Consider the following 17553-nt stretch of genomic DNA (forward strand, 5'->3'; position numbering starts at 1 on the left):
CTAGTCACGGTGGGAATGAGCACAATTATATGCTTCTTAACTTTGTTCATGTTTTTCTCTTTCAGTTGCAAATCTGCTCAACTGTCATGATTAGTTTTCTCTTCAAAATGTTACTAATGCTGTATAATAACACATCACTGTCTTTGGACTGGAAATCACAGCCTCAGAACACCACACTGAAGTCCAGGCAGGAGTCCTAACAGAGGATAGCTGGAATGCTTTTTTCTCTGTGGAGTTTTTCATGCATAAGCAAGTGAAAGGAGAAACTGGAAATTATTTTAGAATATTTCAACAGGTCAAATGAAACCATGCTACTCTGCCCTCCTGCCCCCTGTATGCCTGTTTATGGTGAAGAGCAGTAGGACTAGGAAGTACACCAATAAATGTCTTCTGCTAGTTTAGGTCTGATGCTAAGAAATGCTACGTTTCTTCTTTTGTTTCAAGAAGCTAAAAATATGTTAGTCACAATTTTTATACAGAAAATTAAAGGTAATATTCAGCAGCTATTGAAGTCATTTTCAAAATGGTATTCTTGTAACGTTAGAAAGGTTCTGTAAGTGAACAGACATTGGTAAATTTATTAACCACAGATAAGAGATAATTTTAAAAAGAAGTCTGTATTTATATATTTGACAACTACATTGTCCTCACATGGAATTCTGCTATTTAGCCACTCTAGCTCAAAAAAAAGGCATCAAAGTAAATGATACCCATAACAAGCAATAAAAATTACAGGAGATACAGAATAACCTGTGTTGGAATTCCAAAAAGGAATAGACAGCTGAACTGATGGAAAGGATATATGTTTGAATATAACTAGTGTCAGACAAAAAGTCAAGCAAATCATCTATTATGCTGATAAGCTTATAGAATAATTAAATGTCATGATTCCTCTCTCATAAGTGAAGATATCGAGACCCAAGAAAAATTAGAAAAAAAGCTCAAGTTTGGAAAACACTTATAATGGTTTTTGATATGATGTGGATGTCATGGGTTTCCTATAATGAAAGTTCTTGCCAGCTGCATTCCTCCAACAGTAAAGGAGCCACTGCAGCCCACAGATATTCCAGGGCTGACCTGGAATAATAATTAATTCTACAGCCTCAGCACACAGCGAGATATCAAGGCAGCTTCATCTGGAGCCCCACAGAGTTAAATGCATGGCAGGGAACAGGTCTGAAATTCCTAAGAAATGTGTGAACATGCACTATCTGTTTGTGCTCCGTGATGTGCAAATGACAAATACTAATCCCTCAGAGAGGTACGAAAAGGGTAGGAGTTAAAAAGGAGCAGCTACCGGCAAAGGCATGAGGGCAGAGGGAACAGCTGAGAATGGAAGGCCAGCCCTGAGGGTTTTAACTACACATACACATGGAACACTGAAAAAGTCTAAGGCTTGGTGAAAAACAAAACTGTCCAAACGGCCACATGGCTGACGCTACCACCACCTCGTCTTTAGCCAAACGTTCCTGTTCCTGTTCTTACCAACATGACAGCACGTGCTCAGAGCTCACTCCTTTCCCTCTGGCCAGAACTGGACACTGTCAGGATTACTGCTTTTCCTCGGGGCCAGGCAGCAGCTCTGCTTGGATTCAGTTACGCAATGCCTCTACACTGATGTCCCGGCCCTTGTAGACTTCTCCATGAACAAAACTGTTCTATGAGATGTCTACTTAAATCTGGCTGCCCGGGAAGTTCATCTGCCATCCCTCACAGTCCGCCCCCGACGCACACACAGAACTGTTCTAGCAAGGCCCAAGTCAGCTACCCCAGGAGACTGTTGTGGGCTTTGGGTTTTTCCCAGTGAATCCTTTCACTGATTTTTCAGTGAATCTTCTCCCATTTGTCACCTGAAAAAAAAAGACGCCGTGAAGAGAGGAGGTTGACTCCCGGGAAACGAATAGTCAGCAATTCCGATACAAAAGATCTGGCCAATGGTTCTCGCATTCCACTGAAATCTTCCAGGAAGGGGAAAACGGGGGTTGGGCACTCGCTTAGCTGAGGGGGAACACGCTGGCTGTGCGGAGCGCGGGGCAGTTCGGGCGGTTTCTGGTGCTGGATTTGTCCTGCTGAGGGGCTCGGTGCTGCTCGGAGCTCTCCTTGCTGCCCGCAGGTGAGCCCGCTGCTTGCAGGAGGGATAGGGGGTCCCAGCTGCCGGTTGACAGGGACTTTTCAGCACCCACCAGCGCCGGAAGACCCTCACCACCTCCGCGAGTGTTTCAGGGGAAGCCGGGCCCCCACCTCCTCCGTGTCTCCGGAGAGAGGGTCCCTACTGCTGACTGGAACCTCGGCGGCTGCCATGGCCGGGATACTCACACCGTACACATGAGCGTCTGGGGAAAGCGAACCCCACACACCTCAGCTCTCTCTTCCCGGGGCCCCCATTACCCCGGAGGCCTCAGGGCTCGCACTGGCTGCCCCTGAAGCCATGAGGGAGTCACCGCGGCCCCTCCGCCTCACACGGAGCCAGCAGCGCCCCCTGCCGGCTGCGGCCCCAACTACACCAGAGGGGAAAGCGCCTAACGCGTGGGGAAATGCCATTACTGGGGGTTTCATTGCCCTTGTTGTTGTCGTTCTCTCTTGTTACATACATATATTCTAGTCAAGAACTGTTATTCCTTTTCCCATACTTTTGCTTAGAAGTCCCGTAATTTTCAAAGGGAAGAGTTATCTTTCCATTCCAGGAAGGTTTCCACCTTCCTTGGCAGACATTTGTCTTTTAAACCAAGACAGAGACAAATCATTCTTCCCAGACAAAGCACACTTCATGGTGATACCTAAGGCTCTCTCAATACTCAGGCCACACAAACCCTGGAAGTGCTGTCTGGACAATCAGACAGTAGGCATTCTTCCAGCAACGGCATCCTGGCCTATGGAAGAGTGGGAAGCCTGGGTTTATTCTAACCTAATCTCTCTGGCATCTTCACAGAGACTGCAGGCAGAATCACAAGCAGAGAACACCAACACGGCCTTGCATTTCACCCCTACACATCTCCAGGGCACTTATGGTGGGGATCGTTCATACTCTGCAGGTTGAAGCACTATGTGGAAGATATAACTAATTTCTACTTCTGTGATGATCATTCATCCTCCAGCACTTCCTGCTGCTTCTACTCAACTTTCCAGGAAGATGCTGCAGGATAAGCCTGAATAGATCAACACTAAATCCATTGAAACAGAAGTGGTCATATCAATTTCAGAGAGTAAGTAAAATGATAGCTTTGCATTTCATGTCGTGTCTCTGGAGGACAAGACTGAAGCACAGGCTGCTTGCCCTCAAACAGCTTCAAAACCATAGCACAAAAAGCCTGTTGAGGAACAATTGTGTGTCCAATGCCTATTACGGATAAAGGACTTACGATCAGATCCAGAAAAATGCAGGCAGTGGGTGCCATGAACAAAGGTTTGTGTGAAGCCTCACCTGCCCCGGGGCAGTGCAGAGGCCCCTGTCCACAATGCTAAGACTTAAACAGAAGTGCTCAGCTGGAAAAGCTTCCTTACCCAACAGTGTGTAACTGCGTGTGAGGAAAGCAATAGCCTGAGTGGCCCTGGGACAGGGCCCTGAGGAGACCCTGTGGGCAGTGTGTGGCACACACACTGACAGATGTGTCCCTGGTGTCCTCTGCAAGCTATCCCACATTACGGGAAGCACTGGCTCCTACACTCCTTCAGCTTATCAGTGTGAAACATTCGATCCTTTCATCCTCACAAAGGCTGGGAGACGCCTTGCAAAGCTAGTTGTTCCTAGCGGAAGAGCAAGGGAATATTTTCATTTAGCCATCTCCCCTACCTACCATTTACCACCATGGTCCTTTAGGGCAGTACAAATCAACTCCTGGGATAAGATCTTCTCTACTCTCAATCCTCTTTCCCTATTTTTTCTGAACATTCTCTGTTGCCTCGATTTCCCTTGCCTGCATGTTCCTTGAACCTGGCTTTCCCACACTTCCCTTTCCTTATGTCTGCCTTCAGCAAATGCTGCATCCTGAGTTTCCCTCTGCCGTCCCACGCTCTGATATTTACACTGGGAGTTGTACGCCCCCAGCTCTAATCTGATCCTCATGGAACAGCAGGTTCATTTAATCACCGGCTCAAAAATTGCAAACACATTTTATTAGACTTATCTCTCTTAACGATACAGTGATAGCACACTACAGTACCATTTAGAGCAAGCTACTACTGCTAACCCAGCTGACTCCTGGCTTCTTTATAGGGAAATAAAGTCAAGGGAATGACACACAGTGTCACTTCATAAACCCAAAAAGAACATAGTGTGGCACTTGCTAACTACAGCTCCCCAAAGGGATGTGTGATTCACACAACAAGGCACTCCCAGACCCAAGAGCTCTGTCTATGAGCAGAAAAATGCTGTATTCTGGTCTGGTCTGAATTCCAAAGTTTGCGCACTATGAACATCATGCACTGTGTCTAGAAAAGCTCAGACTGCATTCCTGAATGTACTTCTCATGGGAGTAACAGAAACCTTTAAAATTATTTCTCTTCTCTTCTCTGTAACATCATCGTTAAATGGATTTAAAGAGTAAGCATAGAATATCCTGAGGAAGGCTAAGGTGAACCATGTGACAGAACAGGAGAAGGCTTATGAGTGATTGGCATGGAATCCCACTAGCACCTGGTTTCTTACACCCTGGGAAGTTTACATCCTTTCCCTGCCTCTCACCCCCATTCTACTGAAACCTGATAATTCTGTCACTCCCCTTTTCAAATGTACTTAGCAAACAGATGTACCTGGCCATTACAGGTGCCTTCTCATAATCCTGAAAAATGCACAATTTGCTGTTTCCCCGTTTCTCTGTGAAATGTTTCAATTCCAAACCAGCTCTGTAGAGGAACAGGCTTTCACAGTGAATGGCACCTTTTGTTTCACCATTTACTATTTTGGCTGCAGTTCATACTAAGCTTTCCATAGGGAAGTTGCAGTTAGGCATAGAGAACTCAGCCAGAATGAATGGAAAAAGAAAACACACTGGAATTTAACTACATAAGCAAAACCAAAATCAAACATGAAATTGAATCGAGGCAAATTATTACACAATCAGATAGCAGTGAAATCAATATAGAATAAATATCCAGATAGAAAACTTACTGAAAATTTAGCACCAAGAGAAAAATCTGGACCATCGCTACTTTAGGACAGTGCATAATTTCCAAACAACTTTGAATTTCTCTGTCATGTAGATGAAGAAAACTATGTGTTCATCACAGGCTCTGCCCAACACATCTCTTTTCATCTGGATGAATGTTAAGGCATATGTAATAACGCATCTGCCGATGTATTTCCTGATCTATGCCATTTCCCCCTCAGAAAAAGCACAAGAAAAAACATTAGAGTGATCATGGTATAGTAAAACTTAAAACTTATGAGCATCTCAGGTTCTGTGGTATCTCAGTTTATGTTTAAGGATGAAATCCCAAAACACAGACTTGAACTTTGTGTTCAAGACTAGACAAATAAATAAAATATTTTTCTTAAGAAGTTTTTCTTTGCAGAATTGGCTAAAACACTTTTCTCTCAGGCAGATGGATTAACATTGTTCCTGAGCACTAATGTTCCATCAGCATGAAGTCACTGAGACTTCAGTCGCTTTCTCCCTCCTGCTCCTGACTGGGACCTGCAGGGCTTAACAGAGAGGTGAGCTTACAATGCCCTGTGCCTACTGCAGAATGAATGCACAGGAACTCACACAGAGCACAAGTTAAATTCACACCAACGCGTCAGCAAACTCCTGGGTTTTGGGCACTCAGGAGTTATGGGATTAGTTCTAATGGAAACTATCCGTAGCTTCTCCATAGGAGAAGCTAACCACTTGGGCCTCAAGGTCTTGTTTCCTGTTCCATGAGTTGAATGGTTATGCAGTGGGGTTGCACTGACAGACAAGGTGTAGCTGATACAAGGCAAAGGTATCTTCTTATGTAAAATACAGCTTTAACTTAATTCTCTTTTTTTCATCCTTTATATGGCCAGACCAGTCTGAAATTTTGTAAGAAATGTTTCATACTGGGATTTGTTTCATACTAGGAGCTTTATTTCCACAATTGGAGAAGAACTTATTCTGCTGTATAAAGATACAGAAATGTAATTTTAAAAAACTGTTTATCAGACTCTGGCACTTTTCCTGCTTGTGTAATTCAAAAAGGATTTCAGTAAAGAAAATTCAATTTGGCAATCCATTAACATAGATTTGATGCTCTCTCTGTTCATCTCTTGATGTCTCACCCCTTTCAGAAAAATGAAAATAACTCTTGGTAACAGAGTGGCTGTTCCCTCTTATTAGTCCAGTATATTGGCAATTATTAAAACCCTAGGAAAGCTGCTGAAGCTCTGCTGACTCATGGTGGCCAAGAAGTTACTTGTTAAGTCCATAACCAAGGTGGAGGAGGGAGAGAAACAAAAAAAGGAAAAGCCAGAGAACAGACAAAGTTTGGGAAGAAGGCTGAGTGCCATCTGTACGCTAAGTAGCACCAATTCTTCAGGAGAAAGGATCTGGATGTTCTTGGAAGTTTTACACACTGTGCTTGAACCAGGTGAAGATTCAGACCTAATTTCAGACCATTTAAGTTTAGGAACCTAAAAGATTCATTTCAATAAAGAGTTTACTTCTCACAGACATCTACTGTCAAGAGAGGAAGAGCAGCAGTTCCAAAAGACAAATTGACTTACCAGAGGTCTGAACTGTCTTCTTCCTGCTCCATCAAGAACAGAGACACCCCAAGGCAGTGATGGAAAGCCTATACCAGGACACCAGACTGGCACGTGACACTGCTGTCAGCAGAACAGCCCAGTTCCCAGTGCACTCTGCAGTTTGTCGCTGGCTCCTCGACCCTACAGACCGGATTGCAGAGCCCCAAACAAGCTGTAGCAGACAAGGGGAGATGGTGATGCTGACAGAGATTAATGGATCAATGGATCAATTAACCCTTTCCCTCTCCACCAATCTGTCCCAAAGGGAAGAATTCTCACAGAATGTGCCATGACGCAGGAATATGTTTCTGACATGAAGGATGTTCATAGCTGTTAGGCAGGAATGGCTGCGCTCCTCATTTGGGGACTCTGGTTTGGTGCGTTAATATTAGTGGGATTACTGTAAACTTGAAGTCATTCACAGCCTAAGCACTAACAAAGGTGGCATTTTAATGCCTGGAAAATTTTAAGTTTCACCTCATTTTAAGTTATTCTATTCTCACGGCAGTAAATAATAAGGGCAAAAACAGAGCACATTATTGCAAGGCTAAGGATTCTGCCCCAGAAAGGCAAAGCAGTTCTCAGCACTGTCTGGCTGCATCTGAGGACTGCACTCCGCACTTCTCTTCCAAGGAGCAGTACACTTCTCTTCAGCCTTCTGCCCATTCCTGCATGACAAAGAGCCAGGATTTTCCACTTCCCCACCATCATCTGTGATCACATATTTCTTGGTGAAGGAAGACTGCCAGCATGGTGTGCTTGCTGTAACACCATCTTACCCTTGCTCTGCCCAGATGAGAGGATGTGTTGTTTCCCTACAGCATGCAGGGAAGAGGGAAAACTCAGGAAAGAAAAGGTGGCTCTCTTGGTGATATATGAGGACTGTTGAGCATCGCACATATAAAAACCTCTACATTATTGTACCTTCACATAAACTCTTGTCCATGTCCTAAGTGACAGTAAAAACAATTCACCTCATTAAGGTACTACACCAAGCTGCTTAGTCGCTATGTTGTAAAGGTTCTGGAAGCCTGTGGTTGAAGTGTTAGTGTTGTGGAACAAAGTGACAGCAAGTTGGAAAATAAATGAGCACAGTACTCTCTTCTAACCTCCTGGCACTGTGCCTGTTAACAGAGAAGAAGAAAGCAAAAAGGCAAAATGTCAGCTCCAAAAACATTTTTCACGTTGTAAAATATAGTGTCTAAACTAAAGCACTTGATAAGATACACACTGAGGAGCCTGATATTTCACTGAAAAATAGTGATTGCTAAAAGGTTATATGAACACATGTCCAATGTAGTAAGAAAAAAAAATCCTTCGGACCAAAAATTTGTATCTATGTCCTACAAATGTCACGTCAGTCCTTGAGACGAAAGTCTCAGCAGTTGCCGCTGAGCTGTTAAGCTCAGGGATACAGGGCAGCTCCCACAACCACACAGAGAGGGTCTGGGTAGTGCGGCACCCTCGGCAGCGCACACGGAGCTGCCCACTGCGCAGGGAGCAGCGGCGGCGAGCAGCGCCCGCTCTCCCCGGAGAGCTCGCTCATTTGCAAGGGAAGGCAGGCACTGCACATGCCCGCGGTGCTGCTGCCGCTGGGGGCAGCTTTACATAAGGCTGCGCCCGGCGCCAGCCCGCCACAGTCGGCCGGAGCTCTCGGCATGCGAGCGCGGCAGTGCCGGAGCCGCGTCCCGGGCCGGGCTCCCCGCACCTGCCGCGCCCGGCCGGCCGCGCCGCCAGCGAGCCGCTGGCCCATGGAGTACAGGGGTGGCAGCTCCCAGAGCTGAGCGCTGCGGGCAGCACCGACCAACATGCTCTCCTATAAAGCAACGTTTTAAAAGCCAGGTTCTTAACTAGAAAGATGCAAAACCGTAATATCCATGAAGATCCTATTACCTAGGAAGAATCTGACATTTTGCTGCGAATGCGGTGTTGGGATTGATTTATTCTTGGAGTGTTCTGCACGGCTGGCAAAGAATAATGTTCCAAAATCGGTCCATCTCCCAAGGGGTCCAATTTTTCTTCCTGGGTGTCAGCGAGCCCTGACTCACTACAGTGCAGCTGACAGGGGCTGCCATGCTTGTGGCACACTAAGCAAAAAACAAAAGACCTAAGGACGACCTTTGAACACCACAAAGGATGGGTATGTTTTTCATGTTATCTTTTTAATTTATAGTTCATAGTTACTGCATAGCCTGTGCTTTAATTACTCCATAGACTTACCTTGATGTGTTATGTTATTAAATGACTTAGGGATTACACCTTTTACCCAACTGTTTTTCAGTACTTATATCAGGGTGTTCTTAAAAGAAAAAAAAAGCTGAGTAAAAAAAACGCAATGTGAAAAGTAGCCGAGTTGAGCTAGGGCTTTGTAAATGATTGTTGAAGTAAAAGATTTTAGCATGATTGAAAGAAATGACTGATGTGTGGGGGGATAACTTTTCTAAGTTGTTTTTATTTCCAGGTTTCAATGTAATTAGGCTACTGAGCGGATCAGCTGTAGCTCTGGTAATAGCCCCTACTGTATTACTGACAATGCTTTCTTCTGCTGAACGAGGATGCCCTAAGGGCTGTAGGTGTGAAGGCAAAATGGTATATTGTGAATCTCAGAAATTGCAGGAGATTCCCTCAAGTATATCTGCTGGTTGTTTAGGTTTGTCCCTTCGATATAACAGCCTCCAAAAACTAAAATACAATCAATTTAAAGGTCTTAATCAACTCACCTGGCTCTATTTAGACCATAACCACATCAGCAATATTGACGAAAATGCTTTCAGTGGAATACGCAGACTAAAAGAGTTGATCTTGAGTTCCAACAGAATCTCCTATTTTCTTAATAATACCTTCAGACCTGTGACAAATCTCCGGAATTTGGATCTGTCATACAATCAGCTGCAGTCTCTGGGATCTGAACAGTTCAGGGGCTTAAGGAAGCTGCTGAGTTTACATTTGCGGTCCAATTCCCTACGAACCATCCCTGTTCGAATATTTCAAGATTGTAGGAACCTTGAACTCTTGGACCTGGGTTATAATCGCATCCGAAGTTTAGCAAGGAATGTCTTTGCAGGTATGATCAGACTGAAAGAGCTTCATCTGGAGCACAATCAATTTTCTAAGCTCAACCTGGCACTTTTTCCAAGGCTAGTCAGCCTTCAAAACCTTTATTTACAGTGGAATAAAATCAGTGTGATAGGACAAACTATGTCCTGGACCTGGAGCTCATTACAAAGACTTGATTTATCTGGCAATGAAATAGAAGCTTTCAGTGGACCCAGTGTTTTTCAGTGTGTGCCCAATTTACAGCGCCTCAACCTGGATTCAAACAAGCTCACATTTATTGGTCAAGAAATTTTGGATTCTTGGATATCTCTCAATGACATCAGCCTTGCCGGGAATATATGGGAATGCAGTAGAAACATTTGCTCTCTGGTAAACTGGCTTAAAAGTTTTAAAGGGTTGAGGGAAAATACAATTATTTGTGCCAGCCCCAAAGAGCTGCAAGGGGTGAATGTTATTGATGCAGTGAAAAACTACAGCATCTGTGGCAAGAGTACCACGGAAAGGTTTGAACTAGCACGAGCTCTCCCAAAGCCAACGTTTAAACCAAAACTCACCAGGCCTAAACATGACAGCAAGCCCCCTCTGCCCCCAACTATTGGAGCCACCGAATCCAGCTCCGAGCCCGAGCACGACACAGAACACATCTCCTTCCATAAAATCATAGCAGGCAGCGTGGCTCTTTTCCTGTCTGTGCTGGTGATCCTGCTGGTGATCTATGTGTCATGGAAGCGTTACCCTGCCAGCATGAAGCAGCTGCAGCAGCGCTCTCTCATGAGAAGGCACAGGAAAAAGAAAAGACAGTCGCTGAAGCAAATGACTCCAAGCACACAGGAATTTTATGTAGATTACAAACCTACCAACACTGAAACCAGTGAGATGCTGCTGAATGGAACAGGACCCTGCACGTATAACAAATCAGGCTCCAGGGAATGCGAGGTATGAACCATTGTGATAAAAGAGCTTTTAAAAGCTGGGAAATAGTGGTGCTTTATTGAACTCTAGGGACTATAAAGGGAACGTTTTTCTCACTTTTCTGGCACAGCTCTTCCATGTCTCTTTTTTGTACATTCATAATACTGGTCATTTTACTCTCATACATAATCAACTCATTGAAATTTAAATACCGCAATCAATGTGAAGCCTGAGCTCTGGTTTAATACAATACCTATTGTACAAACCCTCTACTGATTTCATTAAAGTCTCTCTTGTTTTTAAATAGAAAACTTCTTTCATAAGTAATCCACTGCACCTGCACCAACTGTGCCTCTGTTTAGGGAGAAAAACGGCAACAATGAAAAAAAATAATCAAACTCAGAGTGTCCCCCTCTGTCTCCCCAACCCCAGTCCTTGCTCTCAAACTCACTTTTTGAACCCAGAATGAAGTAAAGACCCAGGTACTGTAGCATCATATGAATTCTGAGTTGTCTGAGGAGAGAGATGGTGCAGGAACAGCTCTGAAAAAATGCCTGATTGCTGCCCAACGCAAGAGAGACTAAAAAGCACCCTCAGGATATGAGGTATCATACCAGACGCAAAGCAGAGGGAAACCTAGGCTTAATAAAAAATTAAAAATAAAAAGGTACAGTGGGATTTACTGTACTGCATTATAACACAGTGTTTCCAGGGCTGATAGCTAGCAATTGAAACCTGTTTATGTGACTTCATACAAAAGGTGCCAGTGTTTATCCCTACAGCCAGTTGCCTTTCAGAAAGTAGTCAAAAGGCATTCATTAGATGAGGAGCAGAAATTCCTTATTGATGCAATTAGAGGAACCCAAATGTGCAGCAGCAAAAGCAAGACCACTTCCTGCACACATTTGTTTCAGCTCTCATTAGGAATTCTCTTTTCAAGACTGTCAAAGGCATTAATGTAGCTGAGGAAACCATTAAAAGCTGTCATTTTCTTCCATTTCTGTTTGTTTGCTGGGCTAGGCTTGCTAAGGTTGTGTGTTATGTTTTGCACAGTGTCCCTCTAATAACTAAATAAAGCTTCGTTACTTAAAATGCCAAAGACTGTGCATTTTAGACATACCACAGCTGCAAAGAGCTTTCAGAGAAACCTGGTTACTCACTGATCTGAGAGGAGTGCACCCAAAAATCCTTTTATATAAATCCAAGACAAATTATTTTTCTCTCTTACCAAAACCCTAATGACATTACAGAATTCACAGATACTCAGTTTTAATGTCCAGTCATCCACCAGTGGTTCTGGGCAAAATACAGATTAGTAACCCAGCTATTCTCTGCCTTCTTTCTCCCAAAATCACATATTTTGTTGGTTGCAGAAGAATATAATACCTCCCATATTTGCAAATAAATCATACCTCTTATTTTGATTATCAGGAAGGGAAGGTATGAAATAATACAGCAGCACCTTTATAGAAGCAAGTCAGTAATTTAATTATCTCTATTTTGCAACTTGATTTGGCTTAGTAAACTGCACATCTTCAATCACTTGGGAGGGAATGTTTCTACAAAGCAGTTTCACTGCAGCAGATTAGAAAAAGCAAAACCTTAGCAGAAGGCTTTCCTGAATTGTTACTGGAAAAAACCCAAACACAGACAATCACCTTGAAAAATGCTTGATACAATGAAAACAAAGCTAGAAACATCTCTTAGAAGAACTAATACACTTGAAGGGGTTGGTTTGAGGTTTTTTTCATATAATGAAACCATTCTCATTTTCAGGAACTGTAGTGAGGAAATAGCTGAGGGTGGGAGCTTGAGACTGTACTGAGCTCTGCAACAGAGACCCCATTTCCCTGAGCACAAGGACCCCACACCATTAACAGTGCAAATGCTTGAGGCACTTCAGCAGCACAGCAGAGCTGCACCTGAGTTGTACCTTGGAAGCTGCTATTAAAAAGTCAATACACATTTAATTATCTTAGCTACTAGAGATAGCTTTCAGTTTTCTACCAGCAGGTCTTGGTTATTGTCTGTACTGAAGGATTAGAGTTTGCTATAAACTTTGTGTTAAGAACCATCCCTGTACTTCAGAGGCTTTCATCTCTGCAGTGGTGACTAACATCAGGCACAGCCAAAACACAAGAGATTTGGTCCAAAACATATGATGTTCATATATACATACATACACGTGTGTATGTGTGTACAAATATAAATACATACTAAAAAAATTTATATTTTGATATTTAGTTTTAGGACTGCTAACTGCAATCAGAAAATAATTTCATACTATTACTTTAGAATTTTTGTTATTCAAAAATATTCAATACATCTTCTAAAACTTCTTAATGGACTGTGATTGTGAGAGTTGTCTATAATTGAGATGGAGTTTATATGCTTTCCTTTGTGTTTCTTTAATGCCTTGTTCTAAACACAACTAGTCAAAAAGAACCAACCCACAACCTCCTTCAGAAAGTGATACCTGTAAAATCATCACTAGCTCCCTTTGAAAAATATTTAATTACAGGCATGAAAAAGAAAATAAGACCAGTCCATGCACAGACATGCTCAGATCAACTAATTCATTCCTTGCCTGAAAAACTCCAGCTGCAGGTATTCCCAAACACATACCACACACACAGGTCAGTGTGTGTCATTGTCATTGGTAATGAAGCCACTGACCACACAAAAAACATGCCCAGTGTAACTCTGAACCTTCTCACAAGGCCTGTGAGCCAAGGTCATAAATCCCACTCTAGTGCCTATGGTTTAGAAAACAAAACCAGCTCCTCAACACCTTAGAACACATTATGAACCCCCTGCTTTCATGTGGGCAAAACCCACATGAACTCAGCTAAACTGAGCCTCAGCACTGTCAAATAAAATACTCCAGAAGTGACTTGTTTTGGGTGGCAAGGCCACCAGAGTCACAAATTCTAATAATCTTGTGGGAATTACTTGGTGTTAGCTGAGCAGCTTTTAATCCCTGTGAAAGGATGCCCCTCTCCTGGATACAAATGAAGTGCTGAAGCCTCAAAGGTTCCAGCAAAGAAATGTCTCCTTTGCTTCTCTCCAGTATCTAAAATCCTGATCCCACTTTGTCTCAGGTTTTGGATGGTTTGGTGCTAGTCTCTCACAAAACTGTTAAAACCTTGCTGGGGTGATGCCAAGGAATCCTCAGAAGATGTCAAAGTAAGAGCCACAGCAGCTATGATGCCTCTCACAAACCTGTGAGCCTTCACACAAGCATTTTAGGCACTAAGTTGAGGAAGGAGATGTTACTGAATGCCTCCAATGACCCGGCTCTTCCTTAATGGAGCTGGTATCACCTACATATTCCAATTTCAGGAGAGCAGCAATAGGTTTTGAAGGTGTTTGGAGCTTGTTCTGCTGCACGTTTTTGGGATTCTTAGTAATTTACTATTCCTTTTCCTGAGTCATGTATGGTGTTCTGGGGCTATCACTGAAGCCAAGGCTTTTCAAGATGCAGACAAAGTGCAGGGTTATTCCATGCCCATTGTCATTTCCATTGGTTTTGCAGTCTACATTTATTTTAAAGATGTTGAGACAAATATTAGGTGGAATCACCAGACTGCTTCATTTTATTGTAGCACCCCAAAATTTTAAAGGCAGTCAGGACTTCCTCTGTGAGACACTGTAGAAACACCTTTCAACAATCTCTTAATATTCATTGTTTACAAGAGATGTTGCAAGATCATGCAAACAGACACGACTGATTTCAGGTAACTTGTTGGATCACACAGCAGCTGAGTACTGGGAGTGTAATCCAGTCCCCTCACACCAAGACATCCTCGCCAGTGGATTACTTGGCCTCTGAACGACTTAGCTCTTGGAATAGTCAAGTGCCATTTCAGAGTAATAAACCACACAGAATGCACATCTTCGGAAAAACAAAATAACTGATGTACTAAGCAAATTTGAGGAGACTGGTAATGTTCATTCACTGTGTTGAGATTACCTCCAGCAACTGCACAGTTAGAGAATAATAATGAGAACAAGTGGCTTGAGTATAATGACTGCAAGCTTCTCTGCTGGCTGGTTTTCATGACTCGCTATCTGCACTTCCACAGTCATCACAGTTGAAGGTTTAGCAGTGCTCTCTTTTCTTATTACTATGAAATGGTGAACCTTGATATAAAATTCAATTGCAAAATGAACATAAATGTACAATATTCCTGCAAACACAATTAGAAATTTTCAGTTTGCTGCAAGCAAATGGTCTTTGCTGTCAGCCCTCAACGCTAGATAAATATTCCATGGATGAATTTCTGTGGAACAATAGTGACATCCAGTGGGTAGGGAGCTTAATCACGGCTATCTCCTGCATATATCAATTCACAGAGATGTGTTTGCCTTTTCCCTTTGCATCCTTCTGTATCACACAGCAGTAGCATCAGGCCCTCGCAAAATACCGAGTACTCAACTGGATCTGTGTACAGGAGCCATAACCTGAATGTAGTGAATACATGGAGAAAATAAAAGTAGATGAAAGCTGGCAGGAAATGGTCTATCCAGTGTGTGAGTCACTACTGCCAGCAAAAGGCAAGGAGCATACAAGTAAGCAAGGGTAGGAGCTCTAACAAGTTCGTGGCCACTGATTTAGAACTAATTATTTATAAAACACCACTTTACTAGACTAGAAAATACACTCAGGCCACAAACAACTCATTCAACTTCCTAACAACAGAAGACTAAAAAAAAATTTTTTTTAGTTTATTTTTATAATAATGAGAAAGATATTATTAGACAGATATTACTAGACATCAAAAGGAAGGGCAACTCACCACCTGGGAACAAGTCAAAGTAAGAGCTTCTTCTCAAAAACACAAAATGTACAGACACAAGAGGCAAATGATGAAAGATCAAATTCACAAACAATATTAAAGTCACACAACGGGAAACATGACATGAATATGCAGCATATTTGCTTGGGCAAAACCTCTGGCACGTGTTGCTGCAACTACATTAGGTCTCAGTAACTCTGTGCCAATGTTACTGGCATGATTTTAAACCACAGTGAAGGAGGTAAGACAATGAAGTCAGGATTACAGCTCTGCTGATAGGCTTCAGATTTCATTGCCCCTAAGAAGGTGCACAGAACCTCATTTCACTCCACACTGGAGGAAATACAGTTGTAATTCTAACTTTCGATGTTTTTAGGTGCATTGGGAAGTCATCTATCAGTCCATGCTCTAGTGCCTTGCTTTTCACTCCTAGCGAGGCTTTTGAGAGTGGGTGGCATCACAGTGGGACAGAATGTGGTTGTGATGTGATTGGCAGGGTTAAAGTCAAACTCTTCCCTGGCATCACCTCCAACAGAGCACAGCAGAGCACACAACCAGTAAAAAGTGACTGAGCTCAACAGCTATGAACAGATCACCAAGGAGGTCATAATGTAATAAAAAGGATTTTATCCAAGACTCTCTGGGACAATTAGCTGTGAGATGATGGCCAACATTCTACCTACCAGAGAACCTGCAAATCTCATTTAGAATGAGCACAAACATCATAAAAGATTTGCAGGTAGGCAGTACCTTTTTATTCAGAATTTCTATTTCTCCAACACCGCATTGAGACCACGTATGACTTCATAATTACACTTTAACCTTGCTAATTTCCAAGCGTTTTGTGACAGCCAGAGCCTACTAATACACTGTAAGGACATGTGAAAACCAAAATAACGTAATTACTCACCTACTTACCCACCAAACCAGAACAGAAATGCATTACAAGGTTTAGTGCTTCACTACACCACTGAGAGGAAATCATCGGCTCAGTTCTGTGTGCAAACCCTTTTCCTCCCCAGACGAACAAACCCACTAACTAGCCAGGTCAGTCTCTCAGGACCCTAATTCCTTAGTGCCAGAAGAAAGCAAACCTAACTGCAGTGATAGTGGCAGCAGCCTGCAGAAGCTGCCACCATGAACTCAGCCTTTTTAGTTACTGTCACCTGAAATCCAGCAGTAGCCCCTGTACTTGCCAAGGATTATCCTGGCGCTCTATCCCACAGTGTGGTGTATTAATCATAAGAAAACACTGCATTTTCATGGGCACTTCTGTTCATGTCCATAATTATACTGAGAGATGAAAAAAGAAAAAAACTCAGGGAAAGGACTGCAATGTGGCTTACAGTACTAGTAAAACGTCAGGAAGGGTCGCTCAGCTTTTCCAGAACTCAAAAATCTGGATTTAAAAGATACAAAATGATAGATAGATAGATAGATAGATAGATAGACAGACAAAAATGGAATGTCAAATAAACATTTCTGCATCTCTTAGAACATCTCTTTAAACATCTAGGTTTTTTTAAATTGCTACTGTCAGGTTCTGGGCATCTTTAGACATCAAATATAAACCTTCTCTTCTCTTTCACACCTTACTAAATGAAAGGAAGAAAATACCTTCCTATAACATAACACATACTTTCAAAAGCTGTGGGACTGAGCTGGTATTGGAAAAAATCTAAACATATTCCATTTTATTATTTTGTTCTTTCTTACATGATTATTTACCACACCTGTAGAAATGGTAAGATACTGGTAACAGGTAACAGGTACATAATTCTAGCTGAGCGCATCCTCCTGGCATTTATTTTGTGCTTCATGGCAAATCCTAGCTTATGCTGTTGGCTCTTACATGTGCCCTTTATGGTCAGGAACAACTTACTGAATGTTTGAATGCCCGTCCTTTAACTAGTGTTAGAATAAATAGCACTGTAGAATTCATGGTTCTGGTTTTTTTGGGAACTTATATTTTCCAGTTCCTTAAAGGCTGCAAAACTCACAGACAGACTCCAAACTAATGCAATGAGATTACCATCCGCTTCCTGGTTCAGCTGTAACTCAGGAGAAGAGGTGCACCAAACA

The 17553-nt window shown here is 42.7% G+C and overlaps 2 protein-coding genes across 5 annotated transcripts in view; one reads left to right on the forward strand and one right to left on the reverse strand.

Moving 5' to 3' along the window:
* CTNNA3 (catenin alpha 3) overlaps positions 1-17553 on the reverse strand; it is a 430393-nt gene that overhangs the window by 235380 nt on the left and 177460 nt on the right. The gene's annotated exons all lie outside the window — the stretch shown is intronic.
* LRRTM3 (leucine rich repeat transmembrane neuronal 3) overlaps positions 8381-17553 on the forward strand; it is a 79771-nt gene continuing 70598 nt past the window's right edge. The window contains exons 1-2 of one of the 2 annotated variants that reach the window (XM_010400757.3): positions 8381-8843; positions 9165-10696. In XM_010400757.3, the coding sequence (XP_010399059.1) occupies positions 8840-8843; positions 9165-10696 (1536 nt within the window). In that variant the 5' untranslated portion in view covers positions 8381-8839. The other variant, XM_019286637.3, reaches the window with a different exon arrangement.

This window comes from Corvus cornix, chromosome 6, assembly GCF_000738735.6.
Source record: "Corvus cornix cornix isolate S_Up_H32 chromosome 6, ASM73873v5, whole genome shotgun sequence".
Classification (NCBI taxonomy): domain Eukaryota; kingdom Metazoa; phylum Chordata; class Aves; order Passeriformes; family Corvidae; genus Corvus; species Corvus cornix.